The 15,720-nt window shown below is 31.7% G+C and overlaps 1 protein-coding gene and 1 long non-coding RNA gene across 3 annotated transcripts in view; one reads left to right on the forward strand and one right to left on the reverse strand.

Moving 5' to 3' along the window:
* The window catches only part of gek (serine/threonine-protein kinase gek), a 106,228-nt gene that overhangs the window by 28,404 nt on the left and 62,104 nt on the right, over positions 1–15,720 (forward strand). For both annotated transcript variants that reach the window (XM_085953666.1, XM_085953667.1), the window contains exons 23-26: positions 4,613–4,715; positions 5,678–5,885; positions 6,561–6,667; positions 13,806–14,053. In XM_085953666.1, coding sequence (XP_085809792.1) covers positions 4,613–4,715; positions 5,678–5,885; positions 6,561–6,667; positions 13,806–14,053 — 666 coding nt within the window. The remainder of the gene's footprint in view (positions 1–4,612; positions 4,716–5,677; positions 5,886–6,560; positions 6,668–13,805; positions 14,054–15,720) is intronic.
* Positions 595–2,972, reverse strand: LOC147067057 (uncharacterized). The gene is made up of 3 exons (XR_015071446.1): positions 2,897–2,972; positions 2,343–2,548; positions 595–1,915 (listed from the first exon to the last, which is right to left on the reverse strand). It is a non-coding gene; the product is annotated as an uncharacterized LOC147067057 (long non-coding RNA).

Below are 15,720 nucleotides of genomic sequence, written 5' to 3' on the forward strand. Positions count from 1 at the left end.
CCCAGAACCAGTAGATCTATGAATATTAGAGAACCAGAAAGGCTGAATTTCTAAATTTTTATTTTAAATTTTATTATGCTTAATATATTTTCAACAAGTCTATATTACATCACTATTTTATAGTTCATCAAGATATATCTAATTTACTAATATAGTTTACTGTTACGAGACACCCAGAACGAGTGTAATTTTATGAAATTCAAAATAATATGTATACTTACATCTAAATAATGATACCTGATCTTGCTGGCGATTCCACTGCGCCATATTTTGTATAAGCATTCGTCTCTGCAGCCGTGAGTTTTGGTTCCGTGTAAAAAGTACATTTTGTTCTCAAGGTCAAAAACCAAATTGGTTGTGCCAATGGCTTATAACCATTCCTCATAAATGATTATAACTGATATCACCTCATGATCAGTGCCACGCACGAGTTAACTCGCGGGATCTTTTAAACGTCATAACTTCTGAATGAACTGTTTGTGTATATTTTCTTAACAATATTTATCATTTTAGTGTGAAAATATTCACGTTAAACATGTTGATTTGGTAAATTTTCACAAATATTTATCATTCTATTCTTATTTCATATTTTTTAAGGGATTCATTTTATTCCAAAAATAACTGACCTACAAGTACCCACCTGGTAAAAATTGAATTTGGATTGGATGGAATTTCCTAGTAGATGTTCCAACTAAACAACATGACGCTTTCTATATATTATTTACTGTTAGTTTTGAAATTATTGTATTTGAAATAAATAATGTATCAATAATACACATAGAAATCAATAGATATATAAAATAGATATCACAGTTTAAAAATCAGAAAGATCAATGCATATTACCATTGTTTATGTTACAATATAAAACAACATTTATCATTGAACGTAGGTACCAAGAAAAATAGACTTCATTAAAATGTGTCAATATAGTATATACCCGATATAATTATATAAATTATTATATTGTTAATTACTCTGTGGGGTCCATATATACTGCTTCAATTGTAATTTAATTTTACAGTATAATTATTTATGTTAAGTACTTGATTTACTTATTATATGTACAAATGTAATATACTTACCTACTTATTAGGATATATCTTGGTGAATTTTAAAATAAGAGGAAATTAAATGGAGGTCATCGTGTCTAACTAGATGTCTAACTAGACGTTGTTAAGTCTTATATAAATATTTATACATTATTAAATTGTTTTTCTGTTTTTTATTGATGTAAAGACATGGCATGTATTCAAAGTAATAACAAATTAGCTGTGTACTATTTATTTAACTTATATTAAAACCCCAAGATTGATTTCGTCTTACGACATATTTTATTCTTCTAAGTTTTACTATGACATTGTAATATGAACCATGGATATAGTATAGTACTTAAAAAAATCAAAACTGGTAATATATTATTTCAATATTTAATAGTCAATTTTCATTTGAAGTCAGCATTTAATTACTGGTATAACACATAATTATTAACTGATATCTACAACTTCAGATGGACAAATTAATTGATATATCATATTATCAGTTTTCATTTCCTTTCAACAATGTATTCATTCTAGCAGCTATTTTAAATATCTTACTAGTTTTTATGTCATGGCACCTTACAAAGGCTCCGAGCAACCGTATACTGAGCTTCGAGAACAGATGTTTACGACGGATACTGGGTGTGCGGTAATTTTAGAAGTAACGGGAGATAAAAGAACGCACCAAATAGCCTCGCATCACGTTGAGAGTGAATACGCAACTTTGTACCTGGCCCGGCCACGTGCTGCGAGTGCCTGAAGAGAATCCCAATCTGGTTTGCCTGTTCTTCAAGCCAACCGGATTCCGGCGTCCTGGATGGCCGCTAAATACTATCTATATAGCATATCTGGCGGAGTTACGGGCTGCTAGTATGACCTGGAACGATGCAAAAAAACTAGAGTGACAGAGATTCTTGGAGGCGCCGCATTGTATCCATATGCTGCAACTAAGATGCAGATATAGCCGAAGAGAAGAATTAATATACAGCATCTAGAAAACTTAAAGTCTTTGAAATGGTGTTAGAAAGACAATGTTTCTAATATCAAAGTGATATTGAGGATGAAAAAGAAAAGACTTGGAGAGTAAGCTCTACCAAATGACATACCTGATATGATACAAGTAACTGATATGCAAAATTATATTATATTTTAGAATATTATGAATCAATTTAGCAACTTTTATATCATTATCGACGATAATAAATTTAGTGCAAAAATGTAATTATAAAATTGTTTTATTTTTTAAATATGTATGCGAGATAGACATAGCTATAGGTTACAAACATTAGTCACTTTATATTTACCTTTTGTAATTGTACTATTAAATCTATAAAATGGGTATATATGCTTGATGGTCTACGTCATAAATAATATTATATGAATCACGCCATGTTCGGATCGTACGCCGAAAGTCGGATTTATTTCATTATTAATTAAAAGATTTATTTCATTCCATCTTATTCATATGAAACCGTCGACAAGCAAAGATCTCGGTAGACATTTTCTCCATCTGCAAAAAACATAACATATGAACTGTTAATAGTGTGATTTTTAATCTTTTATAGTGTGCGACTGTTTGAAGAATGGTAATTAAAACGGATTAGTGATAATACAAAGCATCAAAAAAGATTGATTAACTAAAATAAAGTAATCAGGTAGGTAACATGTTTAATAACAACTAGAACGCCTTAGATTATATCAAACAAATAAATATGAAATCACAGGCATTCTCGCAATAACCTCTAAACTAACCACGCAACTAATGTAGACTAAGAAAACAATAAATTAACACTTGAATAATATATGCAAAACACACAGAATACTACTACAGTAATAAATAACATAATATTGTACTTACAGATAGTGTTTCTTATTCCTGATATAAAACACAATTCCTTCGTTAGGTATCTTGCAATTTGCTATCAACATAATCTGACAGCAGAGAGTTTTTTCTATTAGTCTATGGCCAAAAATACGGATTTACTTGGCCGGCTAAAAAAAAGATTTTAATATAGCAAGAACATTTTGAATATGCGACAAATAAATAAAAGTATATATAATATAGTTGTTAAAAAAATCTGTGTACATTATAAAATATATTTAATATTATAAATACATATATTTTTTAAATTCATGTTATAATTTGTAAACGACGAAGCACGTCAGCTAATACGCATAGTAAATGTTTAAACTTTGGTAATCAAATTCGAATGTGACAGAAAGAGAAAGAAAAACTTTTTAATCATATTAGCATGCGTAAAAGAGATGTAACATAATATCACTTTCACTTTAAAAATCATACCTAGTATTCAATGTCATAGTTCAACTTTAAATGAAAAAACAGAAACTCTAGGTAAGCATGTGTGCCCTTAACGACTCCATTAGAGTAGGTACCTAATCAAAAATACAAAAGCTAGTCACTGGTTTTGTTTTATATCGATAAGCAGTCAATGATATTTGTTTTAAATGTGTTAAGCATCATCCAGACCAAGAACGTCTGTAAGTGAATATTTTTCATCCGCATTGGAAAACAAAATACATGGACATTTGTATCAGAACAAATGTTCCAAAATGTTCGGAAACACTTTTGTTACAACTTTCAAACAGCTTGTATACTATGTTCACAGAACCTATGTATCTTTATCCAGTGGCGCACCCAGGATTTAATATTGGGGGGGGCCCAAGGAGGATAATGTAAATTAGTCCCATAGGATCTTTTTCTTGTTCACAGCCTAATTTCTCGTTTATCGGCCTTTTGTCTATTGCACTCGGTGTACCTACACCATGGCCCCACATCCTGAAACGGGCCCTCAGGCTAGGATATTTGGCGGGCCCCCTACCTACCGCCAAGATTAAAGGCAGTGTGAAACACTACATTAACGTTTTTCAAATTGTGTTTTAGTTCAAATTAAGGGTACTCATACAGTGAATTATTGGCGATTTTTAATACATCTACTTTAATAATGGAGCTGTCGAGTATTGTCACATAATAATCAAAAAATATATTGCATGAAGTATAATAGTGCCGCAGGTGACTTTTTTTTGCTATTAAAGCTAATTTATGATGTGTGTTTATCTCACCTATATGGTCAACCCGACACACCAGGCCCCCCACAGCCCGGGCCCGCAGGCTAGAGCCCTGTCAGCCCTCCCCAACCATGACCTACACCACTCCGGAATTCGGGTGGACACCGAGAATTTTTTGACAGTTCCATTAGGGATTGGGTTTCTAAAAAAACCTGACATTAGTGTTTCGAAATTTTTGTGTTAGAAATTAAAATCTAAGAAATTTTTCTAAAAAGGGTGCTCGAGAATTACAAATCATTTTTTTGCCGTGTTTTTATTTGTCTAAGCCCAAAGGTATGGTTTATCGGCTTTCAATTTCAATGTTTAAAATCATTCTGATAATTTTGGGGGGTGCCAGGGCCCCTTGAATGGGTGCGCCACTGTCTTTATCTGGACTAGGCATTAGAGTCTTTCCGAGGTCTAATATTAATGAAGAAGTTTTTGATTCCGATGATGGCAAACATCTACTCCTATCCAGTGTTGAAATGTTTCTCATATTAATTTACAGATCACAGAAATAATCCAATGGGTGGCAGATGAAAAGGACGCTCGGGGATACCTTCAAGCTTTAGCCACAAAAATGACTGAAGAGCTGGAGTTCCTCAAGCATGGTGAGTTTCGATATCTATGTTATTTTACCCAAGTAAATAATTGTTCAACTTATAGATATCGACTAATTGCAGTTGAATTTCAAACCATTCATATATCATAGATGCCTTGCGACAGCTATTTTCCTTCAGTATTATTTCTTGCACCCACGGTGGCCTAGTTGCCAGAGTGGCTGTGTCTAAAACCACGAGTGACAGATTCAATCCTACGGTTGTGTAAAAAGAAATGCATTTTAATGTGTTTGATCCAGAGCAAGGACTCAATGGATTGGGTGAATGGTTAACAACCTTTTCTCCTAAAAATGGCTTCCACTCCGAGGTCAACTTATGATCAGCGAGGGAAGAAGGTAATTTACTAATACTTTACTTATTTCTAGACCAGGCCTGGTAGATTGTTGCAAGTGCCAAGAGCTACTTATAATTTTAAGTGTAATAAAAATAATAACAGTGTGATCAAACTAGTTTCTTTAAAAAAAAATCAAAAGACCATATTACAGTATCCTATACATCCTTGAAACAGTTTTGCCACACACAAGACCTAAACAAAAACTAACTATAAGTGCGAGTGTGAAAGCATTTGGCACGCATATGATCTCCGCAATATGTGTTTGAGTAAGATATAAGACATAAAAATCAACTTATTGAAGCTAGAAGTGAAGCTGGTAAGTATTGGTTTGACTTATGTACTTAGGACAAAACTGGGAGTATTTTAATGCAAAATATTAGAGTTACTGTTTAGTTAAAAAGATGGTTAACTGTGTTGTGTTTAAATTTGGTAGCCGCACTGAGAAGCAAGATGATGGTATAACGTTTCATAGTTAAATTAATAACAATAAATTGTGGTTTTGCTGTGCGTTATAGGCAAAGAAAACGACTTCATATAGGCAGACAATACCCTATCTTTAATATTTTTGCTCTGAGTTTATACATAATTAGCATGTTATGATATTTTTTAATTTATGCAGGTGCTAGCAATGGTCAGCCGTCGTCAGGTGGTGGAGCAAGCGGCGGCAATTCGGACGGCTCACGCGGCTGGCGTAACCGTCGCTCTAGAAGACTTGACAAAATGGAACTGCTGGGTCTGCAGAGTTCATTGCACAGTGAAATACAAGCCAAGCAGGCCATCGGAGAGGAACTCAGTCGGACCAGAGCCGATTTATTAGCCGCTCACAAGTTTGTTTTGTTTGATTCTTTGCTGTTCTTATTGAAAACCATCTACCGCATTCTTTCTAAAAAACAGTCGTTTTCTACTATCTTATATAATAACACTTTTGAAGTCTTCTACGCAGTTTCAATTTCAAAAACGTTGTTTTTATGTCAATTAATGATGTTGTCTTGGCAGATGAACAAAACAAATGAAAATAGCATAGCTTTCATTCGTATTGCGCACTGAAAAAAATATTTGTTAATTAAATTATACTACATATTAAATATTGTAGTGGTTCCTTAAAATAAAAGTGAACATTTTACAAAACATAAAAAAGATTTATTGGAAGGAATTGAAAGACAATGGATGACTTTGTAAATAATTATCAATTATGGAAACAATTTTTTTCCGACCATGTCCGATCCTAATAAGATCATAATATGTGCTCCACAGAGTAGAGGTTTGTATTATTATATACATTACATATTTTATACATCCTTGTGCGGGCTTTCCTCCTAGTGTAGAATATTATCAAATTGTGCCCACTATGCTGAATGTATAACTTGTGTGTGAAAATGGATTTTTTTTTAAAGTCAACCAACTGGAACATTCACATAAGTACAGATGTGTGGAGAAATAGACAAGAGTGTGTAATAGATTTATTTGGCTATGGGTTTAAATTTATAAAACTAATGTTTCAGAGAATTACGAGAAAGCCGGCAGAGATTTGAATCGTTGGCGCACGATGTGAAGCGAAAAGATGGCCAAATCAAAGAGATGCAGTCCAGGCTGGAGTCGGGTGAAGGATGTGAGTATTGTAATCATCCATTTTATTTACGTTTTCCTGTCTTTTATTACACAATAGTAATTAAAGGTCTATCAACTTTATTGACTTTATTATTGTACAGTGCATAGTAATCACTGTTTCAACCTCGCCTCCTTGATATGTTTATAATATTATGGAGTCTGTCTGAAAGTTTTTTTTCATTCTTCATTGTATGTATGGTACCTAGTTGTTTTATTTTTCTAAATTGTTGGGAGTCTGCATATTAATTTTATTATTATTCGAATTAACAGAAGAATGTTATGCAACTATTTCCTGTTTATTTATTTTTCTATGGACAACATAGTCAAATCCTGTTTGAATGATTTTGCCAATTAATTCTTGTTCTACTGTGATAGCGGGAGATATTGCATGAACCGGAAGCGACTATTTTGGTGAACTCATCTTCATTACAAAAGCCATACATATTTACTTAGATGCTCTTAATCTTTGCATATGTTTATTATGATTTTTTTCTCTCCCTTAAATGTCCGAAACTCAACTGGTTTCCGGATCACCGTTTGGGAATTGTAACAACTCTTACTCTGCTATCCACCATCCGCCAGACGGCTCCTGGTTAAAAAATCTGCCTCTCATCCTCGGGGTCACCTCATGCATTTGGGGCTTTGCCTTGCTGGCCTATCAGATTTTTTACTGACATACGGAGACCGCCGACCAGAATGGCCAACATATACTGGATGAACTATAAAACAGGAGAGACAGACAAGACGCTTTTGTGTATCGACAATGGAAATTTCAATTGCTGTTATATGTGATAAACAGCTCACAACTCAGTTGAATAAAGACAGACCGCATGCGATAAACGATCTTGCCTTTGATACATTGTAAATGAACTGCATAATAATTATTTATAATGATTTGATTCATCAATCATAGTTTTGTTGAACTTGGTTTTACACTATTGTAATTACTCACAGGTTCATTGAAATTTCCAGTGTCAATGTGGTGTCCATTTTTTTAATGAATGAATTCATTCTGTGTAATAGAACGACTGATGAATTTCTATTATTTTTTGAACAGCGTTAGTGATTTTATTCGCATAGCTACAGACGGCTTGTATTGTGAGTTTTAAATCTCTGGAAACTTATCGGTATGGATTCATTTAATTTTGATAGGAAATGTCATACCCACTACTATTAATGTCCATCCATCGTAAAGATATATCTTTCAAATAAGGTTATTGTTATGATCCTTTAATATTCGACCGCATAATAAAAATCTTATCATTTTGATGGTAAAATATTACAGTTTGACATCATTTGTTATGGGGTCAACCCGTAACTTTTAAACCTGTATCATACTCGTAAATATTATTGTATACTATATCCAAATTTATGTAGTAAAATTACTACTTAGTTGGTACTAAATGATGTGATCAGTTTTTCTCTGTTTGAATTGTCATATTGAAAGGAGCTTGTTAATTAGTAATATACATTAGAATCTCGACGATCTGTACAATTGAGAATAACTTCTATAATTATTCTACATTTATTCATGAAAAGAAGATAAACTACCTATTCATCCATGGCATATTCATTCTTCTGATTGATGCTCATATGAAACTGATGATCATAATGAAATCGGGATAATTAAGGTTCCAAACTCTAATTTAAAGTATGGATGGTACAAAAAACATATTGAATATTTTGTATCCAGAAATTCTGATACAGAATGTTTACCTAAAATATATTTATTCAGGAACATTAGATGTAAAATAAATATGTTTTCATAATGATGGAAAAATTGATCTCGAATATGTAAAACAGGCCAATCCACGATTCCTTCTTGCATCAGGCATAGAATAAAATGTATACAAGTTCTCTGTACAATAATTAAAGTCATGACGTAAGTCCACATAACATTATGAATATAAATAAATAGATAATTCCGTATTCCTTCAAAGTGCAATTTTGTTTTTAACCCTAGTCAGGTCCTAGTCAACTTAGATGTTTAGAATTTAAGTCATCTTATCTTATCTTAGTTCAATATTTCGTTGTTTTGTCTGTTTTGTGAAAGATTGACATGTATTTGGAAACTCACTGATCTATGCCGTTGCCATATTTGAACATTTAACAAACAAAAGTCATTGTGTATAAAAATGGTGTTGAATGTGTAGTTATCGTTCACACAATTTCACTAAGAAAAAGTTTTCAAAATATAAACCTGTCTTACGGGTGCGTGAAAAACAAAAAGTCAATCTAATGCGGTGACCACAAGTGATGGTAAGGCTGAGTTTAGCTACCTAATAACAAAATTCATTGACCTTCGCGATTCTTCTATAAAAAATTGGTTTCCTTGTAATTATCATATAATATTATGACCATAGGTAATAATATATACATATGTAGTAATTTTTTCACAAGTAATTAATCGTCGCCTCGGTGGTCTACATACATTTCGACTTAAAAAAATATTTTATTTGACCGATAATTTATGAAATACTAAATTATATGGTAGTGAAGAGATCCAAGTGATTATGTAAAAATATGTCTTTGATAAGACACGGTTTTTTAAACGCCTATGTCTTTGAAATTTTACGAATGTGGAATAGCTCCGCGAAAGCCATCAGTGTAAACAATATTATTATATGACAAATCCTGCAAAATAACTCGATCCCTCCAATTTTATAACGGCTTTCATCTGAGCTCTTGATAATGTCAAATCTTAATTTTTTATTATACATTTAATCCTTTTTAGACATTACTCTCGTATTATGATTCCATTACAGTAATAGTAATCATGTGATGGAATCATAATAACATACAAACTTTATGGTTTTATGTAATTTTATACATATAAATATTTATGTCAAGGATTTAATGTGAATAAAAATTATATTTGTGAAATGTTTATCATAATAAATTTTAAGTCAAATTCCAAATTTTTATTAATGAACAGTGAACTATTTATAATAAGTCAACACCTACATTTTCAGATACATTTATCTTCAAATCTTTTCACATTAAGTTACTATGTACATGTTAATTATATTTTAGTTATAATATTGATTATCTTTTTAAATAATTAGGGAAATTCACTTTACAATTACTATTAATAATTGTGTCATTAAGTTATTTAATTTAAATCTGATACTTTATAATTTAGAATCAAACCATTTCAATACCTATAACTTTCTCCTTTGAAATTAAACAATAAGACGCAAAATACTGGTTTGTATTTGTTTTGGTGCATTTCAATAATGAATAACAAAAACCTCATCCTTCTGAGTTGTTTGTCTTTACTGTCTAAAGCTAAAGGATGGTTGGTGTTGGTGTGTTACCGTGGTTTGATTCCAACTGTAATATTGTTTTCTTCCATGCCAATGGTAATATTGTAGTATAGTATTACCTACTTATGCATTTTTACTTATTTATTTTATACATTTTATAATACTCAGCATTGTCGTTTTCATTTATTCAATTTTAATGATATTTTATTTAGTTAACCAATGTCATTATATAAATCTATAAGACTATCACAATAATTATATTCGTTATGATGTTAATATTACATAGGTGTTTATTTATACAACATTACCACAATTAATTTTAAAATGTGGGTGTGTTCCCACCCTCTGTACCTTGTTTTCTTCACATGTGTATGATGATTGAATATTCGTATTGTGTATGGTGATGATATTCAGCTTTTTTTTTACATGACACTGATTTTATATATTTTTTTTCACTATGCCACTGTTTCATTTGGAGCCATTTATTTATTATTAAACTGTTGAATGCTTTATCGGCTTGTTTATTTTTGTTTCTGTTACTTATAAATCCTGTTTTAATTGAAATAGAAAGAAATATTTTTTCAGCAAAAGTATATAAATATTATAAGATGACGATATTGGTAAGTGATCGTACAAAATATTTTCATTTGTACACCATGTTTCATTTAAAATTGGAACAAAACGCCAATCAGTCTTGTGTTTTCTTTTTTTACATTGTATTCCTGATTTTTTTTTATATGAAAGCACATGAATTGACAGTAACTTATCTGACAGTGTTCCCCAAACTGTGGTATGCAAAAGATTTTCAAGCGCTATCCATTTGAACCTTAAGAAAAACAGTATTTAAATGTTAATCACTCAAATGTAAAAGAACAGCTCTTGTAGCAGAAGGAGATGGCTTTTCAAAAATACATTACCCCTAAATTTATTTCTATCAAAGAGCATGTGAGTTTGGGAAGCACTGATTTATAATGTTATGTAAGCAACAGACACCCCTTGTTTGTGGATTGACTTCAAACAACCAGCAGGCATCTTTATGATAACATTGACGGTGCGTTGAAAAACTTAAATATGTGGTTTTCGAGTGGTTTTTCGTTTTGTTTGTGCCCCGTCACGTTTCGTGTACATTACATCAAACTTGTCGTTATTTTTCAAAGTAACTAACCAATAGTGTAGAGTTTTCTTTGCTGTATGTGTTACCCTCTGTAAAAAATGGAATGGTTTGGGCGATTTACAATACTGCTACTATTAATTATACTGGCCTTAACTTTACTCAACGTAATGATTTCTAACCCCTGTATTATTGAATTCATTCCATGATGATTATCAAACAAATAATAGTTTTAATTATTGATTTGATATCATTAAAAACTGCTATTGCTTAAATAGCATTGGCAAATTATTTCAGTACCCCCTAATCAATATAAAAACCTCCTTGTCTAACGATTCATTAATTAGTCATATTTTTTTGTGAGAACACTGACCCATAAAATATAGTCGGAAACCAAGAATTTCAGAATTTTTCATTTATTTGAATGCAGATTCTGTAAACATGTAGAATGATATGAAATCTAAAATTGTATATATCACAGTTTGAAGCGTCCTCTTAAAGTATCTTTTAAATCGTCAAGGCTGTGCACTCCACTTCTGACGAGATCCGTAATCCCCCACCAACGATGCTTAAACTTCAGCCAGCGAGCTCTAGTCATATGGCTTGTCAAATAATGATTATCGGTATACTAAATCCACTTATCAGCATTTTAGTGCTGAGCAAATATTATAATGCTTTCTTTTTTTAGTGCAAGCATAGTTTTTTAGTCACGTTTTTGTAATTTTACTAGTCAATTTACAAACCTTTAATATTTCGTTCAACGTGGCTTTTAAAAAAATCCTTCTTTAATAATTGAATGAAAGTTCAGAGGACAAATATTCTATTCACAGAAATATATCTTTCAAAAGAATCATATTTTGTTTTATTCATTTGACATATTTGACGGACAATGCAAACATTCTTGAAATTTATTTGAAAATCTCTACAAAAAATATCTGACACTTCATATTTAATAGCACAACATGATAAATCATTTCTATTGCTTCATGGATAGGTAGGTAGAAATTGTCTCTGGTTGCACTGTCAAATGTAAATATAGAATACATAAATTGTCTATGTATTCTATAGATAATTTAGAAAAACCTCAGAAACTTACTTATAAAAACTAAATTCTCTATAATATGAACTACTTTGTTGAGGACCAATATGAAAATGTCATTGTAATTATATTTTGTACATTGTATTTTTAATTGCGCAAGTTTAAAACATATTGTCAGGCGTATATTTATTTTAGGTGTACACATCTATTTTTTTACTTCCTCATGCACAGTCATCTGAGTTCATATTACAAACTCTTTTGATAGCATATTGTGAATATATTTTCATTAGTGTCATTAGTAATAAATTTAAATATAGCCAAACTGTTTTAGGTAATAATTAGAATCTGGCTTTTACCACTTACAAAAACAAAACGCACTGGAAATACTTATCATATTTTAACAAGATAAAACTGTGTTGTATATATATATGTTTCTAATTTATTTTTGGCTGAACTAATTTTGTTTGGAGCAATCTAACAAGCAAGGCGAGCCTTCAAATTGTGTTATTCTTTTTTGTCAATACTAGGGCATCATTTTTTCTTGGAATGTATTTAAAATGTTATGTTTATATTATATATTATTTTATTTTATTTAAATTCTTCAAGTACATTTTCGTTAAGCGTTAAGGAGATGATCAATAAAATTGGCAATTGTTAATGATGTTCATTGATGCAACTAATTGATCGTTTACAGATGCAATCGGCGTGATTGTCATTTTCGACTTTCTCAATTAACGGCAAATAATGAGTATTTTGATTGACAGTTAACAATTTTATTGATTTTCTCCGGTGCACTTTACTCTGGTACTATTTCAACTTTTATATATTGGGTACCTAGTTTTTAAAGTGAACCAAGACCACCACCTAGATTAGTTTCGTAAAAACAACAGATAAAGTTAACTTCCCTTTTTCTAATTCTTTATAAGTGGAAATTTAAAAAGTGTACATACATACATACTACTTTTATATAGATTGTGTTTTCTGAAAAAAATATTTTTAAATGTTGGTGATTGATTTGTCAGAAAAATCAATTTTACGAAGTAAAATATTTCTTTATTTTCAAAATTAAATTTTCCCACATATGGATACTTTTTTATAGATATTTTTTATGCAGTAGTTGCCGTATATTTTTACGTGACATTAATTAATAACTCAAAAAATTCTAAAACTGGACTCCATTCATTTAAGAACTGAATGCCCCATATATATACTCTGTTGCTTAGTGTCCCAGCTGAAATATTTGTTTAATTTAATATGTAGTAGCCATATTTTGTTGAAACCAAACTATTGGTAGTTTTACCCAAAATCAACGAGAAAATCATACTTTTCCTAATTTGTTTTAAAAAAATAACTTATGAAGAAATTCAACATAAATTATGTAGGTATTGAGTATGTGGAAGCATTATAAGCATTTTATTTCCACAAATCACTATGTTTCTTCATAAATATGTTGCACTGTAATTCAAAAACAAATTAAACAAGAAATAAAAATTTATTTGTTGCTTCATATCATTATTTAATATCAATTGCAAATTAAAATAATGTGCTGCTCATGGTACCAGGCATAAAATAGTTTAGGAATTCGTGAATTGCTCACTTGTTTACTATCATTCTATAAAAATACACTGTTGTGGCATTTTAATTGTTGATTTATTTTTATTTTTACTGCTTTGAATCTTGGAAATATAAAAATAACTAATATTACCGTAACCTTTCCTATCAGTTTTGGAGCGTCCGTCATCTCAGCTGAGCTACTTGGATCACTTCCTGAAGGAATCATCGGTGGCAGGCAGCGAAACAACTCGCTCTCAGAGCCAAGGGCACGGCCAATCGCAGGGGGGCGGGGGTGGCGGCAGTCACATGGGATCTTCGTCGCAGGCGGGGCACACTCCCGCACACGGCTCGGCCGTCTCCCTCCAGCACCAGCCGCATCAACAGCAGATGCAGTACGACTCTTCGCACTCTATGAAGGTACATTCTCAACACATAGGTGTGGTTTACTCTTCGGTGACAGGTTGCAGCTATGCAATGAGTCTAACTTCAAATGCTTTTATTTCATCTGCCTCTGCTAATCCAATTGATATTCACAAGTATCCACATGACTAGTTAGTAATATGTGTATTGTATTAATTTTTCACAAATAATTTAAATCATTTTAACATGTGTACATTTGTTATTAATCTCTTGAACTGTTCACTCCGAATAAAATATCACACGTGATACAGAGTACCTTGAAATTCGCGATTTTAGCGAACTTTCGAAAACCTATAACTTTGTTAACCTTTCTAACGCGGCAACTGACTTTAGTCAGCCTATACGCGCAAGTCATCCGCGCGTCAGCTGACTAAAGTCATTTCGATTTTCGTTTGCCTAGTACTGCTTTCGGCCAGGCGCGAAAAAATCTAATATTGATTTAATTTATTCAGAAATCATCCTTCTCTTGACATCTGTCAATGAATAGCCTAAACTTTTGTTCTATCTAATTTAAATAAATATTTTTCGGGAGCGTGTCTTGGATAAAAAAATATCAGTCATCGGGCCAATTCAAACTTGCCGGGTATATTAGTGTCTTATCGCTTCTTAGTGCATGTGCGCCGAAGATATTTGACTGACGCGTTTGTAGCGATACGAATTCGCGATATAATATGTTATATTGTTTTTTAGTGATTGAAAAACTATTTGGTGCATAAACTGTTATATAGAATATGAGAAAGTTACATTGATCAAAGTGAATTTACAAAACATTTTACAAAAGGAATGCTTTTTGAGATTGCATTCATTCGTCTACCTGCTAGTATATTATCCGCGAGTTAATAGTTTCGGAAAATAATTTGAACAAGGTGTAATTTAAATATAAGAGTCCGCGATTCAATATTTCTCTTTGTTTATTGTTGATTAACATTTTTAAATACTATTTTCTGATTATACTAATAGGTAAAACGGACAAAAGTTGTTTATTTACCTTAGTTATCAGTCATTTATAAAGAAAAGATATGTTAAGTAAATAAACATTTTCACACAATTGAAAATTTCTGTATCGGAAAAATTAAAAACATTTTGTGATAGCATATTGTGTGTGGTCGATATTTTGTCATTATTTTAAAATGGATATCCCTGGTAATTTGAGCGATGAAATGGGAGAAGCAATTCATGATCCTGATTCAGATTATGAATTGAGTGAAAATGAGTACTACGATGATTCAGATACTTCCAGTGCCCCATCAGAAAGTGCTGCTGCCGCCGCCTCTAATTTAAATGTAAATCGTAATGTTGACGATCTGTCTTCGTGGACTACTGGACCTTTCATACCAGTTGTTCACGAATTTGATGATTTCTTTTCTGGAGTCAGCCCGCACACAAATTTATCAGATAGCTCTAAAGAAATAGAATTTTTTGAGCATTTTTTGAATTCAAATATAATGGACAGAATCGTAATCGAAACAAATAACTATTATACAGAAGACATTAGAAGACAAGAACCATCGCCGAAATCACGAATGCATAAGTGGGTCAACACAGACGTCCCAGAAATGTACATTTTTTTTGCTGTAAGTATGTTGATGACTAGAAATCGTCACATCACAATAGAGGAACATTGGTCAACCGATCCACTCTTATCCAGCCAAATGTTCGGGAAA

The sequence above is a fragment of the Rhyacophila brunnea genome, unplaced genomic scaffold (genome assembly GCF_057557595.1).
Source record: "Rhyacophila brunnea isolate RB1 unplaced genomic scaffold, BYU_Rbru_1.0 scaffold_4, whole genome shotgun sequence".
Lineage (NCBI taxonomy): Eukaryota > Metazoa > Arthropoda > Insecta > Trichoptera > Rhyacophilidae > Rhyacophila > Rhyacophila brunnea.